This window comes from Phycodurus eques, chromosome 10, assembly GCF_024500275.1.
Source record: "Phycodurus eques isolate BA_2022a chromosome 10, UOR_Pequ_1.1, whole genome shotgun sequence".
Taxonomy (NCBI): domain Eukaryota; kingdom Metazoa; phylum Chordata; class Actinopteri; order Syngnathiformes; family Syngnathidae; genus Phycodurus; species Phycodurus eques.
Window position 1 is genome coordinate 29,810,367 of NC_084534.1, and position 23,091 is coordinate 29,833,457.

The 23,091-nt window shown below is 44.7% G+C and overlaps 2 protein-coding genes across 2 annotated transcripts; both read left to right on the plus strand.

Moving 5' to 3' along the window:
- Positions 1–3,779: 3,779 nt before the first annotated feature.
- LOC133408588 (ubiquinol-cytochrome-c reductase complex assembly factor 1) lies at positions 3,780–18,897 on the plus strand. Its single transcript, XM_061687648.1, has 9 exons — positions 3,780–3,982; positions 4,475–4,561; positions 9,146–9,253; positions 9,358–9,430; positions 9,544–9,601; positions 13,268–13,376; positions 16,884–16,961; positions 17,028–17,141; positions 18,146–18,897. Exons 1-9 carry the CDS (start codon positions 3,875–3,877, stop codon positions 18,278–18,280), a joined length of 870 nt encoding a protein of 289 aa, XP_061543632.1. The 5' UTR covers positions 3,780–3,874; the 3' UTR covers positions 18,281–18,897.
- Positions 18,898–18,932: 35 nt separating this feature from the next.
- dynlrb1 (dynein, light chain, roadblock-type 1) lies at positions 18,933–22,296 on the plus strand. The gene is made up of 4 exons (XM_061687649.1): positions 18,933–19,029; positions 20,035–20,110; positions 21,840–22,007; positions 22,082–22,296. Exons 1-4 carry the CDS (start codon positions 19,027–19,029, stop codon positions 22,123–22,125), a joined length of 291 nt encoding a protein of 96 aa, XP_061543633.1. The 5' UTR covers positions 18,933–19,026; the 3' UTR covers positions 22,126–22,296.
- The last annotated feature ends 795 nt before the right edge of the window (positions 22,297–23,091 follow it).

The window sequence follows — 23,091 nt, forward strand, 5'->3', positions numbered from 1 at the left end:
TCGCGTTCCTCGCGTCCATCCTTCGCGTTCCTTGCATCCGTTGTTCGCGTTCCTCGCGTCCGTCCTTCGCCTCCGTCCTTTGCGTTCCTCGCGTCCATCCTTCTGTTCCTTGCATCCGTCCTTTGCGTTCCTCGATCCGTTGTTCGCGTTCCTCACGTCCGTTCTTCGCTTTCCTTGCGTCCGTCCTTCGCGTTCCTCACATCCATTGTTCGCGTTCCTCACGTCCGTTCTTCGCTTTCCTTGCGTCCGTCCTTCGCGTTCCTCACATCCGTTGTTCGCGTTCCTCGCATCCATCCTTCGTGTTCCACACTTCCATTGTTCGCGTTCCTCGCGTCCGTCCTTCCCGTCCGACCTTTGCGTTCCTCGCGTCCATCCTTCTGTTCCTCGCATCCGTCCTTTGCGTTCCTCGATCCGTTGTTCACGTTCCTCGCGTTCGTCTTTTGCGTTCCTCGCTTTCGTCCTTTGCGTTCCTCACGTCCGTTCTTCGCGTTCCTTGTGTCCGTCCTTCGCGTTCCTCGCATCCATTGTTCGCGTTCCTCGCGTCCATCCTTCGCGTTCCTTGCGTCCTTTGCGTCCCTCGCGTCCGTCCTTCGCGTCCCTCACATCCGTCCTTTGCATTCCTCGCATCCGTTGTTTGCGTTTCTCGCGTCCGTCCTTTGCATTCCTCGCATCTGTTGTTCACGTTCCTCACGTTCGTCCTTCACGTTCCTCGCGTTCGCCCTTTGCGTTCCTCACGTCCGTTCTTCGCGTTCCTCGCATCCATCCTTCGCGTTCCTCGCATCCGTCCTTCACGTTCCACACATCCCTTGTTCGCGTTCCTCGCGTCCGTCGTTCGCGTCCGTCCTTTGCGGTCCTCGCGTCCATCCTTCTGTTCCTCGCATCCGTCCTTTGCGTTCCTCGATCCGTTGTTCACATTCCTCGCGTTCGTCCTTCGCGTTCCTCGCGTCCATCCTTCGCGTTCCTTGCGTCATTTGCGTCCCTCGCGTCCGTCCTTCGCGTTCCTCGCATCCGTTGTTCGCGTTCCTCGCGTCCATCCTTCGCGTCCCTCACATCCGTCCTTTGCATTCCTCGCATCCGTTCCTGGCGTTCCTCGCGTCCATCCTTCGCGTTCCTCGCGTCTGTCCTTCGCTTTCCTCGCGTCCGTCCTTTGCATTCCTCGCATCCGTTGTTCGTGTTCCTTGCGTCCATCCTTCGCGTGCCTTGCGTCCATCCTTCGCGTCCCTCGCATCCGTCCTTTGCATTCCTTGCATCCGTTGTTAGCGTTCCTCGCGTCCGTCCTTTGCATTCCTTGCATCCGTTGTTAGCGTTCCTCGCCTCCGTCCTTTGCGTTCCTCGCATCCGTTGTCCGGGTTCCTCACGTCCGCATTTCTCATTTCTCGCGTCCATCGTTCGCGTTCCTCACGTCTGTCCTTTGCGTTCCTCGCATCCGTTGTTTCCGTTCCTCGCGTCTGTCCTTCGCATTCCTCACATCCGTTGTTCGTGTTCCTTGCGTCCATCCTTCGCGTGCCTCGCGTCCATCCTTCGCGTCCCTCACATCCGTCCTTTGCATTCCTCGGATCCGTTCCTGGCGTTCCTCGCGTCCATCCTTCGCGTTCCTCGCGTCCGTCCTTCGCGTTCCTCGCGTCCGTCCTTTGCATTCCTCGCATCCGTTGTTCGTGTTCCTTGCGTCCATCCTTCGCGTGCCTTGCGTCCATCCTTCGCGTCCCTCGCATCCGTCCTTTGCATTCCTTGCATCCGTTGTTAGCGTTCCTCGCGTCCGTCCTTCGCATTCCTCGCGTCCGTCCTTTGCATTCCTCGTATCCGTTGTTCGTGTTCCTTGCGTCCATCCTTCGCGTGCCTTGCGTCCATCCTTCGCGTCCCTCGCATCAGTCCTTTGCATTCCTTGCATCCGTTGTTAGCGTTCCTCGCGTCCGTCCTTTGCGTTCCTCGCATCCGTTGTTCGGGTTCCTCACGTCCGTCTTTCTCATTTCTCGCGTCCATCGTTCGCGTTCCTCGCGTCCGTCCTTTGCGTTCCTCGCATCCGTTGTTTGCGTTCCTCGCGTCTGTCCTTCGCGTTCCTCGCATCTGTCCTTTGCACGCTTTGGGAAAAATAAACTTTGGTGGTCACGCCCCCCTCCACCTCCTGCCACCCTCAGCCCCTCCCCCTCTGGATGAGAAAACTTCACGCCGCCGAAGTTTACGTTCTCGTCATGACACTTTTGTGGCAAGTCCAAGGATTTTGTGAAAACGGAGTCAACATGTTCTTCTATTGATTAGTTGTAAAACCTCTTCTTTTGGCCACGGACGTTGAACGAGAAGGCCTGGCTCTCAATCTGCAGTCTAATTCATCCCAAAGGTGTTCTATCAGGTCGGCGTCAGGACTCTCAACAATATTGTCATTCCGTATGTATCAGGTCTGTCTGAGCAACTCAGAAGGAATTTCAACCTACACAACATTCTGGGACACTACAAACCGGGTAACACCCTGAAACAAAGGCTAGTACACCCCAAAGACCGCCAGACACCACACATGTAGAAAAGCAATCTGGTGTATGCGGTCAAATGCAGTGAGTAATGCACAGATACATACTTTGGGGAAACCAAGCAACCTTGGCACAACACAGACGGGCATATGTATATTCTGGACAGGGAAGACAGGTGGTTTAAAAGAGGGCTGAGAGGGGCCATATACATTCTAATATGTTTGATTGTATCAGCTGAGCTAGGCGCCAGCACACCCGCAACCTTAGTCAGGATAAGCGGTACAGAAAATGGATGGATGGATGGATAGCATGTTTTAAATGTATTTTCATTTTAATTGTTTTTATATTTAATTCAGTGATTCTATCATATTCCACGAGAGGGAGCCTAAGTAACACTAGTGGTAATTGTTGAATCATTGCTCTATTGTAATAACAATAATAATATCCATCCATCCATTTTCTGAACTGCTTATCCTCACGCGGGTCACCGGTGTGCCGGCGCCTATCCCAGCTGACTCTGGGCGAGAGGCGGGGTACACCCTGAACTGGTCGCCAGCCAATCGCATGCCACATGTAAACAACCAGTCGCACTCACATTCACACCTACGGGCAATTTAGAGTCTTCAATCAACCTAGCATGCATGTTTTGGGGATGTGGGGGGAAACCGGAGTGCCCGGAGAAAACCCACGCAGACACCGGAAGAACATGCAAACTCCACACAGGCGGGGCCGGGATTTGAACCTGTGAGGCAGCTGTGCAAAACAGTCGTCCACCGTGCATAATAGGAAAGAGAAAGGATGAAAGTTAAGAGAGAAAATAGATGCAGACAACCAATAAATAACAAAATAATTTAAGAAAAGTAAATAAAAAAGAAAGTACAGAACATTATACAGCATTGTGCAGAAAGAAAGAAAAAGAAAGAAGGAAAGAAAGAAAGAAAGAAAGAGAAAAGAAAAGAAAGTAAAGAAACGAATCAATCAATCAATAATAAAAGTAATACCTGAAAATAAAATCGAAAAAGAAAATAAGGAAAAACATTAAAGAAAGAAAACATAAAAGAGAGAAAATATTTTCAAAGAATGTAAAGATACTGAGAAACTAAATAAGGTCGCAAATAAAGAAAGAAAGAAATAAAAAAGAAAGAAAGAAAGAAAGAAAAAAGAAAGAAATATAGAGAGAAGGAATGAAATTAGCTCAAGAAAGAATCGATAGAAGATAAATAAAGAAGGAAAAAAGGTAAAGACGTAAATGAAACGTCAAGCGGAACGTTGGTTGTGTTGCCTTTAGTTCCTGGACGGAGCACAGCGCGCGCGGGACTCAATCGGTTGACATTGCAACAGTTAGCAGCAGTTAGCTGCCGATCGACGCCGAGGTTTGGCCCGCCCGGCCTTTCCGTGGAGCTGTGCGGGTCATGTGGGCCACGTGGCTCGCGTCCCGGCGGCCGTTGCAGTCGGCCGTCAGAGGGGTCGGAACCGTCAGAAGAGTCCGAACCGTCCGAACCGACCTCTTCAACCACAAGGTTAGCCACTTTAGCCTTGCCTAGCTTCGCTACGTAACTCGACTCGATTTCATCAAGACACGGCAACGATTCATTTGTTTGCCATAAGTTAGTTAAAATGACATCTGAGTGACTCAGATATTTTAATCATCTCATGCAATGATGTTAACCCATTGACACTAAACGCTTTAAAAATAATCTTGTTTATGTCAGTATAAGTTCCCAGTAATGTTCGCAATAGCAAAAATGATGTTCATCATATCCTAAAGAACGACTTGGTCATTGGTGGCACGTGTGTTTAGTAGTAGTAATTGAGAAAGATTAAAAAGTAGACTCTTTTTCAATTTTGTTCCTGGCCTTCCATGGAAGGCAAATATTCCAATATCTTGTTCCTGACTGTCACAAAACCTCAAGTCTCCTCAATTACATCTTCATTTGCCTTCAGCTTTTCGTTCTTTGTGTTGTGTGAGTGCGCGCGCGCGCCCGTCTGTCTGTCTGTCTGTCTGTCTGCAGGTTTCCCAGCAGGTCTCTGCCATCAGCAGGCCTTGTGCGGTCCACTTGACAACAACATCCCAGCGCACGCTACACTTGGGCACACAGGTGAAATCGTGTTGTGTGTGTGTGTCTGTCTGTCTGTCTGTGTTGAACAGTAACGGGAAATGAAAATTGGAAAGTATTCCAAATGCAAAAACGGATGTTCATTAATTCACAGTTTGGGCATTCTGGCATAAACATCATAGTGTTAAAAAAGCTTTGTGACTATTGAATATAAATTGAAAATAATATGTATCAAATGATATATTTAGTCAGTAATGTTGTAGTATTTGATCAGAATCAGAATCATCTTTATTTGCCAAGTATGTCCAAAACACACAAGGAATTTGTCTCCGGTCGTTGGAGCCGCTCTAGTACAACAGACAGTCAATTTACAGAACACTTTGGGGACATCAAGACATTGACAAAAAACAATTGTGCAAAAAGATGCAGAGTCCTCTAGCACTTAGAGCAGTACGAACGACTAATATTGCAATAGTCCGGTGCAATGACCGTCGTGCAAAGGGCGCTGAGACTTCAAGGAGTGGATGCGGTTTAAAGTGACGAGTCGTGCGATCATCTGGGACAATGTCGGTTGTGCAAATGTTACAGATACTCCTCAATCGGTGTGCAAATGGAGCAGATGCGACTCTGGCACGAGTGGCCAATATATGCAAATAGTGCAGCGTGGCGAGACCACTACAGTGAGTGCACGAGTAATACATAATTGGCCCCACAGAAATGTGACAACGAACTCAAGTCAAAAAATTGCCAGCTTGTTGTCATGGAATTATAGGTTTGGTGTTTAAGAAGTTGATCGCAAGAGGGAAGAAGCTGTTGGAATGTCTACTAGTTCTAGTTTGCGTCGATCGGTAGCGCCGACCTGAGGGAAGGAGCCGGAAGAGCCGGTGACCGGGGTGCGGACGGTCCGAGAGGATTTTGCACGCCCTTGTCTTAGTTCTGGCAGCGTGCAAGTCCTCAATGGTGGGTAGGGGGGTACCGACAATCCTTTCAGCAGTTTGGATTGTCCGTTGCAGTCGGAGTTTGTCCTTTTTTGTAGCAGCACCAAACCAGACTGTGATGGAAGAACACAGGACCGATTCGATGACCGCTGTGTAGAACTGTCTCAGCAGCTCCGATGGCAGGCCGTGCTTTCTCAGAAGCCGCAGGAAGTACATCCTCTGCTGGGCCTTTTTCGCCTCAAATCCAGCCGAGCGAGCGTAGTTGTGAAAGCTTGTTTGTGTCTACGCTCTTGTTCAGACTTAAGAATCAAACGGGATCTTGAAGCTCTCTCATCTGCATTTATTTTAGCTGGAAGTGAGCACATCAAATTTGTGACCTCCACACATCAAAAAGACTCATCTGTAATGGTCGTCGGTAACCACATAGACATTGTATGAAGGCGGGCAATGTCATATTCAAACTAGGGCTGTCAAAATTAAAGCGATAATGCATATGATTCATTGCAAAATCATGTATTAATGGAGATTAATCACACAATTTATTCTGCCCGCACATGCCCCTTAACAGCAGATGGATATCTGAAAGGCGGCGCAAGTTGCTATACGGTCAGTGATCAATGCTTACGCCAGTGCAAAGATGAGTGAGGAGACTCCGACTGGTGTGCTCAGCGGCAAATTTTGCTTCAAAAGTCACTCCGATGAGACTTTACGGAAAACAAAGGTCATTTGCATATAGTGCAGCGCTGAACTCTTTTCATCCAAGCACAAGTTTCAAATACCATCTCAAAGAAAAATGTGTTGATGTGTGTGGTATATTTGGCACCTATGATTAATTGTAATTAATCGAAATTAAAAAGTGTGATTAATCTCATTTAAAAAAAAAATTGCTTTACAGCCCTAATTCAAACATAAAAGTATGAGCGGTGGGGAAAAACAGTAATCACAAAGTAATATTTTATGAAAGGCTTAAATAACAGTATAAAGACACTAAATGCAATATACTGACTACATCTAAATGTGCACGTGGATAACATTGTTGGTACCCCTCTGTTACTGTACGAAAACCCCACAGTGGTCACAGAAATAACTTTAATCTGACAAAAGTAATAATAAATAAAAATGTAATAAAAATTAACCACTGAAAATCTGAATTGTGGTTCAATAGAATTTTTTTTTTTTTTTAAACAAAAAAAAACACACGAAACAGGCTTGGACAAAAATGATGGTACTCTTAATATTTTCGTTCACAACCTTTTGACGTAATCACCGCAATCAAACGATTTTTGTATCTTTCAACTTGTGCACCTCTCAGCAGCTATTTTGGCCCACTCTTCATGAGCAAAGTGCTCCAGTTGTCTCAGGTTTGAAGGGTGCTTTCTCCAGATGGCATTTTCAGCTCCTTCTTCAGTAGGGTTTAGATAAGGGCTGAAAGAAGGCCACTTCAGAATATCCAATGCTTTGCTCTTAGCCATTCTAGGGTGTTTTTAGCTAGTCAAGACAAGTTTATCTGATTCGCCCTTAATCACAAAAGAGTCTCAAAGGGCTTCACATGCCCACAGTTGGCAAAGATTGACGACATCCTCTAATCTAAACCCCCAACTGGCCAAGCAAAAACTCAAAAATCCATTTGGGGAAGAAAGAAACCTTGAGAAGGGACTGCAGTAGGAGGGGAGCGGGGTCCTTATCCCACCCTCCGAGGATGACCAAGCTGCAGAAGATGTCGAGTAGGCAACATTTATCACATAGTCTGCTGCTGTGGCAAAAGAGACCATTAAAAGAGAAAAGGCGTCGCAGGGTAGACACCTTCGGGGGTTCTGCCTCAGGACCCGGTCCGGTCAGATGGAGCAGAATCCTCCATGGCAACGTCTCCGGGGAAGTGGGTCCACCGCAGGTCTCCTCCCGGTCGGTCGTTGCAGAACCCAAACAGCAACAGCCTCAGATTCGGTCAACGTCCCCCTCGGAGAGAGGGGGGAGGAAAAAGGACGAGCGGAAGTAAAACCAGCCAACATGTACGTTAACTAAATGCCAAAGAGTAGGAAACAAATCTTAAATCGGGATTGAAACATAGCAGCTCTAATATCCGTAGGTAGGGCATTCCAGAGTACTGGAGCCCGAATAAAAAAGGCTGGCGAGCCTGCGGACTTCTTTCTGGCTCTCGGAGTCACCAAAAGACGAGCGTAGGTGTCTGGACAGAACGTACAGTACGACTAAGTCAGCCAGATATTTCACGGGTTAGCACCCTCTTATTTTATGAGTAAGAAACAAGACCTTAAAAATCGCATCTCTAGTAGAGCGGGAGCCAATGCAGTTGGCCAGAATGGGGCTAATATGATCCAACTTGCTCGTCTTCGTAACAAAAGCGTGGACTATGATCTCTGCGTCACTAGCAGATAAGATGGGCCGTGTCTTAGTGATATTGCCAAAATGATAAGACACACTTTTGGTAATATTCTTAATGTGCTTTTGAAAGGAGAGAGTTGAGTCAACTATAACGGCAAGAGTTTTTGCTGTGTCACTTTGGGTAATGGTGCTTTTGTCAAAACTCAGAGCGGTGTCCTTAAACAAGTGGCTGTGTCTAAGCAGACTTGATGAATTGTCCCCTTTAATTCTGATTCCACCAACGTAATATTAATCCGAGTGGCGTGTTTTGACGAATGTTGCCACCCAATGTATTCTGGATTTTGGGGTACCATGACTCTGGTGGTAGAGTGGTTGTCTCACAACCCAAAGGTTGTGGGTTTGATCCTCTGCCACCTGTGACTATGTCTAAGTGCCCTTGAATAAGATACTGAAGCGCCAGTTGCTCCTGTTGTTGTGTCATGAGTCGGCGAATGAGGAGACTGCGCAAAGGCTCTTTGGTGCCTTGAAAGTAGAAAAGTGCTATACACGTTTTGGGCTGAGAAAGTTGTGGCTGGTGGCTTTTTTTGGGGGCAGGAAAGCTCAACGGCCTTGTTGGACGACGTTTAGATTCCTTTCAACTGCAAATTGCATGTACGAGTAAATTGAGTTTGGCACAAGGTCACAGAAGCAAGGCTCGAATTAAGCGGTCTGTCATCGCTATTTGCGAGTCTAAATTTGCATTTTGTGCCTCATAAAACACATTGAAAAGAAAAACTGCGAATCACCGAATGTTGTGTACCCAAAAGCTTCGCTGTGCTCGACAGACGCACGGACGTGACGACGCGATTACGTCATCACCGATAAGGCGCAAGTGAAGCAAATCTTGGTTGGTTGAATCATGTACCCAAACAGATGACGGTTTTGGTGAAGTCAGATGAAGGAAATATTTGTTTTCCTCTTGAGGTGTCTTCTTTTCCATTTGAACATGTCCATAACTACAAAGTACTACAAAGAATATTTGTCTTATTTCTAAAGATCATCAATGCAAAGGCATGAACCAAATGTATTATGTCACAAAATGCTAAAATGTTAGCTGCTTAAGTGAAGTTGCACAAAGGCTGTTAATGCTTTTTTTTTTAAATTAATGCCTTTTATGCCTTATGCCCAATGTGAATTTGAGAAATGAACTGATGAACAACCAATTAGTTATACGTTATTAAATGAAAGATTTTATTTTCTCTTTTATATTAATAATTGCTCTTGCAGAAGGAATGAAACTCACAAGTCAAGGTAGCGGTGTACCTGTGTTGTGACTGTAGGTGTGTGTGTGTGTGTGCGTGCATGTCAGGTGCACAATGTGAAGGAGACGCCGGCGCCCACGGAGGAGGAAGTTGGCGGTTTCACCAAACTGATTGAAGCCATGGGCTTCACGGGACCCCTCAAGTACAACAAATGGGTGAGGGGTGGGGGATAGGCGGGGCTGGGGGGGCACATGCAACGTTTCGTCAATGAATGAATGAATGAATGAGCGCGTCAACGTGTCGTTTTTGTTGTGTGCAGAAAATCAAGATTGCGGCATTGCGCATGTACACGTGCTGCGTGGAGAGGATCAGCTACGACGACTTCTTCAACAGTGGGTGGTACTTGTCCAATTTTGACACAAACAGGAAGTGGCTAACCAGCTGCCGCTTCTTGGAGTGATGTAGCTTAGCATAGGCAGCGCTAACGCTGACGCTTTTGTCTCAGGGTGCTCGCTGCCCGACACGCTCAACTCGTGGTTCCTCGTCGCACAGCTGCATGTGTGGTGAGACGCGCACACACACATGCAGACACATACACTAAGGCTGCCACAAATGTTTGTTTTGAAGTAGACTAGTAGTCACAGATTATTTTTTACAATCAGTCGTCTAATCGGATCGTATTAAATTTATCTTATGGCACCTGCAAGCAGATGCTCTTATCCAACCATCACTTAGCTTCCAGATTGAAGTGTTCAAGGCAGTGGTTCTTAACCTGTTCGACTATTGAATTGTCAACGATTTTGATCCTTGACGTAATTGTGACTAGTCGACTAATCTTGGCTGCTCTAATGTACACTAAGTTTAGGAATCCCTGGCATCAGGCCGCTACCAAACATACCCTGTATCTAGATGCACAGTTAAAAAAAAAAAAAAAAGGTTAGATATGATTCGGTTCAGTATGGGAGCGATACGATTCGGTTCGATTCCATACATACAATACGGAAACAATGTGATAGTTAACTTTTGTCAGGCACGTGCACAAATATTCTTAGGAGCAGGTGCTCAAGCCCAAAAAAAGGGGCACACGTTGCCAAAATTATTCATACTGTTAAGAAAGAACAAGTTTATATTATATATTTTTTTCTGTTAACAATCAACAGAGTTAATAAAGCAACTATTAACAAAGGAGGTGAAGGGAAGCTTTGGTGTACAAGTCTAAAAAAACACCAAAAAAAAGTGGAAAGAAGTATACACACCCCTGTTCAAATTACAGGTTTTTGTGGCATACCGAATGAGACCAAGACAAGTCATTCAAAACTTTTTCCCCCCACTATTAGTTAACCTTTAACCTGTACAACCCAATTGAAAAAAAATGAGAGACGTAAAAACAAACGAGATAACTTGGTTGCACAAGTGCACACTCCCCTCTTATAAATGGGATGTGGCTGTGTTCAGAATGAAGCAATCTCAGTCATGTTAATGAGGGTGCTGTTTTAAAGCTCCCATATTTTACCAGACCAATTTTTTTCTAGTATTTGGGATGTTATATTGGCTCAATGGTGCCTCAGTAAACATATGAAATATGAATTAAAATTGTCCACGCATTCCAGAGGTTTTTCTGCCGAGATGCCTGAAATCAGCTCACTGAAATTTCGAGCTCCTCTACGTCACTAGTGACGAGCTCCGCCTACCTCTCCGCTCCCAGGCCGGCGCTGTCAACATAACACACACGTGTGCTATCTACACAGACAAGCAACCAATTAGAGGAAAGGACAAAGCAGATACAAAACTGGGTCAAACAGAAGTAGCTCTCAGAGGGGCCTTTTGTGGACACTCTTAGAACAAAACCAAGGTGTTTTTTTTTAATGAAATGGACACCTTTATACTAAATCTGTGTTAGAGAGTCACTCTATGGAGGTCTAAATAGCCAAAATATGGGACCGTTCAGCCGGACTGAGTGCCGTAAAATGTGTAAATCCATGCTGGCTGGCAACATATGCTACTACTAAACCAGCTAGTTAGCTTGGCTGCTAGTTAGCAGTAGTAGCAGTAGTACTAGCTCTCGTCCATCTTCTGCCACGATGTGTTGAATGAATGGTGCATAACTTTATCACATTCGTCTGCCGCAATCTACCATGAACATCGGACGCCTCGTTCCACGGAGATTATCGCCTCGGGGGAGAGTACTGCTCCGTGATCCATGCTATCGGCGACTGTAGCCAATTGTACAACTGTGCATATGTGCATGGGCAGTAATTTGGAAGTCTAAATGGCAGCGGACGTAAACAAATGAAGCTATGCACCGTAGCAGCATTGCAGCGCTTGTCAGAATAAAATACGCACTGTTATTCTTTGATTCATTTTGATTCAAATCTGAAAATGATGAGTCAGTATTTGTTTTTTCAAGCGGACTCGCGAGTGAATCAAAATCACTTCAATCGTTCGTAGCTCTACTGTGTGTACATTCATGAGGGGGAAAAATTAGCTTAAATGATTTTAGCAAATGGCTGAAATATGACAGTTAAAAAAAATCTATGTGGGTCACTGTATATGCAGTATGAATGAAGAAAATAAACGGGCTGCAGCAAAAAGGGCCATTTTTTCCTCCAGGGCAGAAGGGCAGGTGCTTGAGCACAACTTGGGGTCTATGTGTGCACGTGCCTGACATTTGTTGATGTAGACCAGTGCTTCTCAATTGTTTTCTGTTACGACCCCCCAGGAAGAAGAAAAAATGTTGCGACCCGCAGTCCACGCGAGTACACTTCTATATAACATTGTATATAAAGGATAATCTAATCGTTATAAACATTGAAGAAAGTACAAAAGAAAGATATAGATCAACTTACAATAAAGAATACATTTATTGTTGTTTTCAGTCCGTAACAGAAAATAAAGTGCATAAACTTCCCTGAAATAGAAAAGAGCGACAGCAATGAGACTCCCATCTACTGTATTGGATGTGCAATTACACTTTATTCTAGTACGGCAAATTATGTTCTTCAGGGTCTCACACGCCCCCCCCATGGCATTGCAACGCAACCCCCAAGGGGGTCCCGTCCCACTATTTGAGAAGCACTAATGTAGACAATCATAAAGAACCAAATAATATAAAGTGACATTCTTACAGTATTTTCAAACATGTAAAAGAGAGAATTGCTGCTTTCTGGCACTGTAGAAAAATAAACTACAAAATATCTTACTTAAACTTACTACAACAATTTATTTTTGTAGAGAAAATAATCTGCACAAACCGAGCCAAAGGTGGTCTCGCATACAGGGTGCCATTCAAGCTCGGACCGCCACTGCATACACGCACGTGCTGATCGACTTTTTGAACTTGGAAGTTGTGAGTGATGTCTATCTTAGCCCCAGTGGCGATGACTGTGTTAGCTTCGGGGTGTGTGTCCTTATAATGGACCCCTTGGATGTTCACGGGAGCTGCTTTTTGGGGTCTCAAAGTACCAACCCGGTACGTGTAAGCGGACTGTGAGGGGTCGATAGTCTGTGGGAATTGCCCAAACAAACTGTACAAACTTCTGCCATTTTCTGCAGTTGCATGTTTACACGCTGCTGAGCACATTTCATTGTCGGCAGAAAAGCTACATAGCCTGGCGTTGCAGTAATGTTTACAACTTCCTGGGGAAATGTAGCGTCTGTGAACTCCACTTTGCTATCGCTGTGTGATCACAAAAATAGGTTAACTACTGAAAAGCTATTCGATGTTGAAAATAGTGGTGCTCATGTGACTGAGAAATGGAGTTAACTAGTTGTGTCGCTGCTGTTTGTTGTTGTAATCATAACATTATGTACAAAGCACAGAGTGAGAGCTCTCGCTCTTATTTTAAGAGATGAAGACTCTAAAACCTCAAGCAACCGATTCCCAGCCGAGCGATAGGCGGTCCGCACTTCGATAAGCTGTGTTTCGACCCATTGTCTATCCGTTGAGGAGTCTGCTACCGATAGTCGTATTTCTCGCCTTTACGAACGGATATCCCGTCGTAGCGCTTTATCCTTCCCAACGCTAATGTACACACGCATCGAACATACACTCACGTCTTACACACACACTCACATGTACACAGAATAAGGAAGACATACAGATGTGTGTGTGCGTAACGCACGACATACTGTATGTCTCACACACACAGGCACACATTCAAAGTGGCATAAGCCAAGGTAACACTGTGTATTATATTTGATTGACAGCTTATTGATGTGTGGTTTGGCAGGATGTGTCTGGTGCGGATGCGTCAGGAGGGCCGCGCGGGCAAATACATGTGTCGCTACATCGTGCACTCCATGTGGGAGGACGTGGAGCAGCGCAGCAAAATCATGGGGGTGAGCCACACTTCCTGTTTACATGGCTTCAAGTACTCCGGCGTAGTGCCGGAAATCTGGCGTATTCATTTTCTTTGACAAGTCTCACTTTACTTTCATGTGTGTTTGGGGGGGCGGAAAAGATAGCGGGATCGCACCAGTTAGAGGTGTGCGTGCACTGTAAAAGCATCTACCATACTGTTGTTATCTTGGATTTTCTTCTCGGCGCTGCTGACTTGAGTTTTCCCTCTGAGGGGCTCGCAGACGCGAGTAGCCCCGAGCCTCAGTCGATCGATAAAGAGAAGCCTGCAGCATTCTGGGGGAGTCTATACCCTAGGCCACAGGTTATTCGGAGTCTAAAACCGCCAGGTACGTTTAGCTGGCCAGCCCAGGCCGAGCGATCCACCGTTACGCCGTCACACTTTAGTTTTGTGGACTGGTCGCCGCCGGCTAAGCACAGCGGCGTGATCCAAGGCAAACACAGTCGAAGCGGGCCTTTGACATCCACATCAACTCAAGTATTGTACTTCAGTTCAGTTTGGACAAAGGGTGAGTACTGGCTCTCATTTCAGTCCACCTCCACAATAAGAGAAATCCGTGCCATAGAAGTACCCTATTTCAATACACCCGAGGCATGTTTTTGTTGCATTGACTGCGCTTACATTTTTTGAAAGGTCAATAAAAACACATAAAACAATACAAACACATTTAAACACATACATTGCCACCAGAAAGTATTCATTACTTTTGCCACATTTTGCTGTGTTACAGACATATTCTAAAGCTGATTTGAGTGTAGTGTTCTCTTTCAAAAATCTACATAGAATATCCCATAATGACTTAGGGTTGGGCATCGAGAACCGATTGGAACTGGGGCTAACGTTCTAAACTAATTGTTCAAATTTAAATATTGCGGAACAACAGTGTCTTAACTTTGTTAAAATGAATGACCAGTCGCCTCAGTGCAACACTTGGAATAAGATTATATTGTGCAAAGGAGGCGTTGTAGACAATGTGTAGCGTCTGACGCGCTCCGAGCCTCAGCCTACACCGCGCGGAGCTTCAGTCGAGTCAACTCTCAGTCACCTGGGTGAGTGAAACAATAAAATACGTCTATGCCAACATTGAGACAGCTCACAACGTAAACGGTTGGTTACACTTTTGCACTGATGGTTTTTAGCGTTTATTTTAGTCTTCGACGTAAGCACCGATGACAAAAAAACAAAGCTTAACATTGAGCTAAATCTTCACCGTAGCAACGTTACATCACAATGAATTGAAACAGAATTCACATAAACATCTCACAGTATCACAAAGACTAACCTTATACCTCATTGGTGAAAATCGGGAAAGGAATCAGCGTTTTAGAGCATTTGATTCCATCCATTAAAGAAATACAAGTAAATAAATCACCGGTGCCGTGTGAAGTTACTTTTCGTGCCAAAATGCTGACTTCCGGTGACTTCTCCGCCACTCCTTGGTCATCTTGGCTGTGCGCTTTAGGTCATTGTCGTGTCGGAAGGTGAATCGACGCCCTTGTCTGAGTTCCAGCGCACCCTGGAGCGAGTTCTCTTGAAGAATCTCATTGTTTGGCAGCTGTCATCTTACCCTCTATGCGGACTAGTCGCCCAGTTCCTGCAGCAGAGGAGAAGAAAAAAAAAAACGGCATGATGCTGACACCAGCATGCTTCACAGAAGGGATGCTGTTAGCCAGGTGACGCTTGCAATTCAGGCCAAAAAGTTCTATTTTGGTTTCATCAGACCAGAGAATTTTGTTTCTGCAGGTCTAAGGACGTTAAGGTGCCTTTTGGAAAACTCCAAGCGGGCTGCCATGTGCCTTTTAGTGAGAAATGGCTTCCATCCGGCCACTCTACCATAAAGGCCTGATCGGTGGCGTGCTTTAGCAATGGTTGACCTTCTAGATGGTTCTCCTAGCTCTGCAAGGGAACACTGGAGCTCCGTCCTAGTGACCATAGGGTTCTTGTTCACCTCTCTGACCGAGGCCCTTCTTCCCCGGTTACTCAGCTCGGTCGGACGGACAGATCTAGGACGGGTCCCGGCGGTTCCAAACTTCTTCCGTTTCCGAATAATTGAGACCACGGGGCTTTTTTTGTCATAGCAAAGGGTGTGAATACTTATTACTTTGAATGTTTACATTTTTCATAAATTTAGGCAAATGTCTGAAAATATGTTTTTACTTTTGTCATTATGGGATATTTTATGTAGATTTTATTTTTAAAGAAAACTATACTTAAATCCGCTTTAGAATAAATGTGTAACATAGCAAAATGTGGAAAACGTGAAGGGGTCTGAATACTTTCTGGTGGCACTGTATTATATATTGAGAGAGAGCAAGAGAAATGGATACAAATATTGTGGAAACGGTATGAAAAAAATTGAGTAACACATTACTGTAATTAAAATCTGCAATATAGTGGGACTGTAAAGCATGAAATCCCCCCAGGAAAAGAAAAATTCAGACCCAGAGATTTTCCTCACTTCAAGCCATGTGTTTACCAACGCGTTACTTCCTGTTTAACGCATAAATGTGGCACAACGAGAAGTTAGAAGTTTTTTTGCGGTCTGGCTTGCGTTGTGCCGACTCAGCAATTTGAACACTGACTCTTTTGTCGGCTTGGAAAAACACACGCCAACAGTGATGAAACGATCCCTGTATCATGTTGCGCAGGTCCCGGCCCATTTTGCTGCTCGGCTGACTTTAACGAGCACGGCTGGCCAAACATAAACAAACATCCCTGCTAAACTTCATCGGACGTCAAAAGGAGAAAAATGCAAGTAAAATTAGAATACAAAAGTCAAATGAGTGAAAGTTGTTTCATGCGGTGATCAAAGTAAATAAAATTACAAAGGTGATGCCAAGGCATGAAGGGAATCGCACAATATAATATAATGTAATCGTATTGTTGTACGGCTGGGCGATTTGGCCTTACAGTAAAATATTTTTTTTTAAATAAAAAGATGATGACCACTTGAGATTCGTAAAAATAATTTAAATAATACAAAATATACAAGACATAATAGATTTTCTGAAGGGTCAGCGTATAATGAACCGAAGACCGTCAGCACAAAACCAAGATACGAGCCGATCCGTCGATTTGGATTTTGTTTTATGTGCGCCCCTTTATTACTACTGTGTTGTTGTTGTTTTCTCGGTGCTCTATTAATAAAGTTGAGTACAGATAATGTGAAGACAAGTGCTTACTCTTGGAAACGAAATACATCATCCCTTAATAAATTCACAATTGAATTGTCAACCATTTGATGAGCTTTCAACGCCGGAAGCTGTAAAAAAAATAATGGATGAAAAAAAACATCTTGACTGACAAATAGAGCGGAATAAATGAATGAAAGGGAAGTGGCCCAGTCCTGGGAGATTGTTTGTTGTGTGACGCCACCTGGTGGATGGATGCGTAAACACTGCTGAAGACATTTTGGGTCCTTTAGCGCAATCATGAGGAGAACGCTACTAATGGCATTAAGATGATGATGATGATTGTGTGGCTGCAGATCGACGCCATCCATCGAAAAGAAGCCCTCAAAGCCATGACCGAGACATTCTACGCCGCCTTGTTTGGATACGACGAGGTGCGTATGTGCTTGCGTGCGTGCGTGCGTGCGTGCGTGTTGACGTTTGTGTGTGCGCGCGCTTAGGGCATCCTGTCGGGTGACGGCATCCTGGCGGCCGCTCTGTGGAGAAACTTGTTCAACTGCCAGTGTGACGACCCCGCCCAGTTGGAGCTCATGGTGGAGTACGTGCGCAAACAGGTGTGTGTGTGTGTGTGACAGCTATGATTCATATTGATACATAGAGTGTGTGCATATGCAGCACTGAGTGTGTCACGTTGGGCTGCTTGCTTTATTAGAGTTTCCAAAGAAGTGACCAGCATCATTTTGATTGGCTGTCTCGCATCCCTTTGATGTTTTGTTGCCGGGCAGCTTCCACGCGCGCACCAGCGGTCTTCGTTTTGAAGTCCGCCCACTCTTGCCGCTCGCTTCGTTGGCCTTGGGTCCTCACGGCTCGCCCGTTGTTAGATTTTAGATTATTGCTGCAAATGTATCCATCGACCGCTACATGAGAGAGGACCGTGTGAGAGTTGGAGCAAGTGCAATGTTAGCCTTCGATCGACTACATTCGACTCATTCAATGCCAGCCCTCCTGGTTAACATGGGTATTTGGATTCTTAGTCCGTAAATGAGTACATTTTGAATGGTAATTCATTGAGGATTGTTTACATTCTTGTTTTAACAAAAAAGGGGAAATTTTTCAAATAGGAATCCGAATTGCGTTTAATGGCAGAAGCGAAGAATTTGTAGCCGCTCGAGTTTGACACCAAACGAGCCACGAGAACAAAATATATTTTTGTACATTTACAACAAAAACAAGTACAAAGAGTCATTGCGCAGTATCAAGTGTGATTCAGACGGCAACAAATATGCAAACGATGCAGAGAATTGTCAAGCTACTTAAAGTCCACCACGTATTTTCACATTATTTGAAGAAAAAAAGAGGAAAAATTTTACTTATGTGGTGGTTGATGCAAGTTAAAAATATTTATATTTTCAAAGGTTGGCTGGTGTCAGCAGAAAGAAAGCAAATCACAAAATGGGGGGAAAAAAACTAAAGAGGGGAACTCCCGTCGTTTTCTGTAAGCGAAGAGAAAAGAAAACGGTTATAAGTTGTCATTTTGTGGGGGGGCGGGTCGGAACGGTTCACACGCAAGAGAGGACACGCTCAGCCAATGTGTGATTTTCATTTGGTGGTTTTTCAGATGCAGTTCATCGACACACTGGACGGCGAAGACCTGCTCCTGACTGGCGAAGTCAAATGGCGCCCTCTACTGGAGGAGAATGCTCAGAGCATCCTGAAAGTGGCCACGCCTACGTATAATGACGCCGGACTGTGACTTCCTGTCTCCTGCGTCACCTTGTAGATGTCACGTTTCCGGTATACGCTGCCGGCCACACGGGGGCGCCATTGCACTTACAAGAAGTGACCATCGTTCTGATGTCCTTTTAGTCTCGCGTATCAGACGTATTTTTCTACCCGAGTTGAGCATTTTTCCACATTTTGTCTTTCCGACCCTTCCTGAGGAACGTGTGTGCGTCAAGTCAAATAAAAAGTCTAAATGCCAATTGACTGCTCGTTCTACAGTTGCCACGGAAACCAGCCGCCGACGAGTCGTGTTCTGTCCGCCTCGTTTGGAAGTCGTCAGACGGGTTTGCTTATTTGGGCGGCGGGTGACCTGCAGCCCGTCCTGGACGCATTGGGGCGAGAAGCGGTATACACCCTGGACCGGTCGCCAGCCAATCACAGTCAGAAAACAACTTGCTTGCTGGGTACATTTGGGCCATCCAATCCGTTCCGTCAATTGGGGGGGTTGTAAACTCGACAAACATCAAAGGTTCACGACTTGTTCAAGATGTCACGTGCGTCAGTAGCGGCGTCATTGTCACGGTTGATCTAGCCGTAATTGACGTGAAAAATAGTGTGTGGGGACAAAGGGTGTGTTCCATTTTTGGCCACCGGTGGGGTGGGTGGGTGGGACGCGTTGTCGCCCAAGACAAAAGAGAAAAGGAAACCAAAGAAGAAGTCCAACCCGGAAGTTAGTTCTTCCAAATTGTCACCGAAATCTTATTAAACCTTTCCAAAATGGTAAGAAATGTTTACTATGACGCACTTTACGCTCGAAGTGTGAATTTGTATGTTTATATAATGAGCGCAGGGAATGTGATGTGTTGAAATGTTACCGGAAGACGTTTTGTTTGCTGCTCGGGCGTTGTCAGGTTAGCGCGACATTAGCACTAGATTGTTAACGCATTTTGTCATCAGATTGTCTAGTCTTATGCATTATATTGTAGAGCACAGTTGTAATAAAACACTATGATGAGATCCAAAGGGCACGTTTTTCACCAGCCAACGTCGAATCACGACTGGCGGATGCTGCTTGCTATCATTTTGCCTCGTTCATTGACATGACTTTATAAAGATATTTATAACCTGTACATTCAAATAGACGAGATCATTGGATAGAGTGATACACGAATAAAATGAGCCATAGTTTGTAAGAAGTGACTAAGGACTTTTTTATTAAACCATCACGCCTGCGTTTGCGAATGCACAACCAACCAATTTTGACGGACGCAAAAAATAACATTTAAAAATCGTTGAGTACGTATCAAATTAGGTGGCATTTTTCATACAAGTACCTTAGTACATAAGCTTACACTTCTTCAAAGTATCCGACAAATTCTTACTCACCTTCGACTAAATCATTGTTTTTTTTTTCTCCGAGCAAAAGCTTCAAACAGTGAAGCCATTGTTGAGGAAATTGAAATCCAACAAAACTAAGTGGAGGCTGAACTCGGGCTTTTCCCCAATGACGTTACAAACGGGAATTCCTTTCCGCATCCGAACCTCTAGGCGGCCGCCAAATCAACAGATGCTAACATGAGTCCTATATTTCATGATAATCATAAGTATGGTCAGTTGTTCGAGTATGCGTACTAGTATGTACAGAAGGGTGCTAAGTGCCAAAGAAAAGGTAGTGAGGGATGTTAAAGGTACAAGTTAAACATGGATGAAATGCTACTTAATGTTGTATTAAAAAAAGTATTATTATGGCAGTTGGGTAGCTTTGTAATGTTTGTTGTTGCTTAGGCTGAAGTGGAGGAGACCCTGAAGAGAATTTTGGGCCAGAAAGGAGTTCAGGGCCTCATCATTGTCAACTCTGACGGTGAGATGACAAAGAAAGTTGCTATTTGTTGGCCGGGTTGGGAATCATTCTCTACTCCCCAATCCCAATGAAGGGATTTTCATGTCACGGACCTAGATAGTTTCAAATTTCCACTGCAGTTGATTAATTCCCTGTCTAGTAAGTAGGGAGTGGGGAATGAGTGAGTGATTGCCAAAGCTTTTGCTCGTCATGCGTTTACTATTCCCTAATCACTATGTAGCCATTTTTATATTGTGGACTGAATAGTTCACTCAAGAGTCCGCTCGAAATCTAAAGACCAGGTGTGTCAAACAAATGTTTGTCGCGGGCCACGTTGTAGTCACGGTTTCCCTCAGAGGGCCGTTGACTGTGAAACCATAGAACTGTTTTGTCACCTCATAATACTATTACATACACACAACAAATTGAAGAATAACTAGTTTTGAAATCAGAAGTCAAAGGTAATAGTTTGCTCAACTTAGTTACTGTAAACCGGAACAGTAACTTGCAATAGCTAAACAATACTATTTATTATATATATAGAATTTGAGCAAGAATCATATGGAAGTTGACACAGATGACTTGCTTTCGCGGACCACATAAAATGAGTTGGTGGGCCAGATTTGGCCCCGGGGCCTTGAGTTTGACACCAGTGCTCCAACCAAGACAGTGATACATTGAGGGCACTATATCGAGGCTAAACTATAAAAACTACTAGAGGGGCAACAATTAATCGATGAATCGACCACGAATGATCAAATTAACCAACCACTATTTTGAAAGTTGATTAATCATTTGGAGACCTTGCTTCACTGAAAAATGAAATTGTCCAAGTCCTCAGCATTTCAGCCTCAACAGAAAATATTCTCCAATTTGTGTTGTCCTCCATGGAAGCAGAGTCATGATCCTTTTTCAAAAATCTGACATTTGCAAACATTGGCTTTTGCTATGCAAAACACTGATAAACATCTTGGCTGATTTTCTGATGTGTTACGGAGGAAACCAGGAACTGAATCACTGTCAATTTCAAATAAACTCCTGCATTTGAATGAAGGGATGGATATTAAAAAAAATATTTTTTTAATCCGATTCATCGAAAAAATAATAAGCAGCTTGACACCGGGGAACACAATATTTGTTGGGTTAGGTCTGACGGCTGTTTTTAACTAATTTATGTGTGCGGAATCCAAAACCGATCTCAGTTTTTCTCTATCACGTCAAGTCTTTGAACAAAGTGGAATGAAGGAAATATACATCTATATCAATAAAACACAAAGATGGAATCGTCACAAGCTTTGAAATCTAAAAAAAAATCGAAATGGAACTTACTACGTTATGCTCCTGGTTACAAGGTTAAGAGAAAAGCCAGCACAAATCCTCTTAATTCCTACTATGCTAGCTTTCTTTTTGCAGATATTGATAGTGCTGATCTATTGGGAGCTCTCACTGCACTGTCTCAATTGTGACTGCGCAAACAAGTTGCCACTTAGCGTTAGATGAGTCCAATCGTAATCAGCTGGCAAGTCTTACTACAGCTGATCAGTGGAAGCTGTGGGGGAAAAACTCGACGTGCTAGAAAAGACGGACTGCAATTTTGGAATCGGCATGCAATCGAACTCAACACAATTTTTTTTTCAAATTGTTCCCCGGTGATTAGTTGCAGCCGTTTTCACATTCCAACAGCACTACAAAATGGCGTAGCGGGAGGGCACCGGTGTGAGGATTGCGCGTGAACCTTTGTTTGTGTCAGGAATCCCGATCCGCTCGACACTGGACAACTCCAGCACGGTCCACTACGCGGGTCTGATCCACCAGCTGGTCCTGAAGGCCCGCAGCACCATCCGTGACATCGACCCCCTCAACGACCTCACCTTCCTGCGGCTGCGCTCCAAGAAGAACGAGATCATGATCGCGCCAGGTCAGGTCAGGTCCTCCTCCTCCTCATCGTCACACCGAGTAGTATTAACGTGATGATTGCTTTGTGCTTTGCAGATAAGGACTATTTCATGATCGTCATTCAAAATCCATCAGACTGAAAACGTTCTCGTTTTTAGCATCCGAAGAAAAAAGTGAAGATGGCACTTTTATCAACGAGATATGTCCAGCTTTTCCTTTTGCTCGTTCCTCCTTTTTTGTGTGTGCGTGCAGACAACATGACAACCTTGTCGTCGGCATGAAAAATGTTTTCAATAAACATCCGCAACATCTTCACTGTCTTCTTAATTACCGTTTGGAACACTGATCATTCCGCTTCTGTCGTCTCGCCCAGGACTGGTCTCTGCTCAATGTTAAGGCACTTCTTGTCAGACGGACTGGTCGCCAATGTCAGGGCACGTAGACAAAACGACCGACTGGTCGCTCGCTAATGACACCGCACGGAGGCAAACGGAACTGGTTGTGAAACGCGGGTTCCCGCCAATTTGTAACTCTTGAATGAAGCGAACATTGTTTCGTGGAAGGAAAAGGCCACCCTGAGCACGAGAAGAAGACGCAAAGCCAGCTCGGGAGCCTCAACTACGCACATGCTAATTTCAATCCCATTCACACTTTAATGCTAATTTTATTTTATTTTATAAATGACATTTCAGTCAATATCGGACATATGAACAATGTACAAACTGGGCCCAAAAGATTCCAACGTGGAACCTTGTTTCTGTGAGAGAGAGGCATGAGCCACGTTCTCCACTGTGGAAGAAATTGCTAAAAAAAAATGTTTTGGGGGGTCTGCAACATTGCACAATTTGAGGTGTTTTACTGTGGACAAAAAAAGTCGTTTACTCCTGACGAATGAATCCGGAGATTTTTCAATTGTGGACCATCTTGGATCGTTCCACTACCGAATCGGCCATTTTTAGATTGTGGACTGTCCTGGATGGTTCCACTTCAAATGAGTGAATGATTCCAAAGGTAATCGATTCATCATTCCCTCCTCCAAATCCCTTTTCACTGGTCCCTGGTTTATCGTGGGCTTTATGTTTTAGAACCCCCACGATTGATGAAAA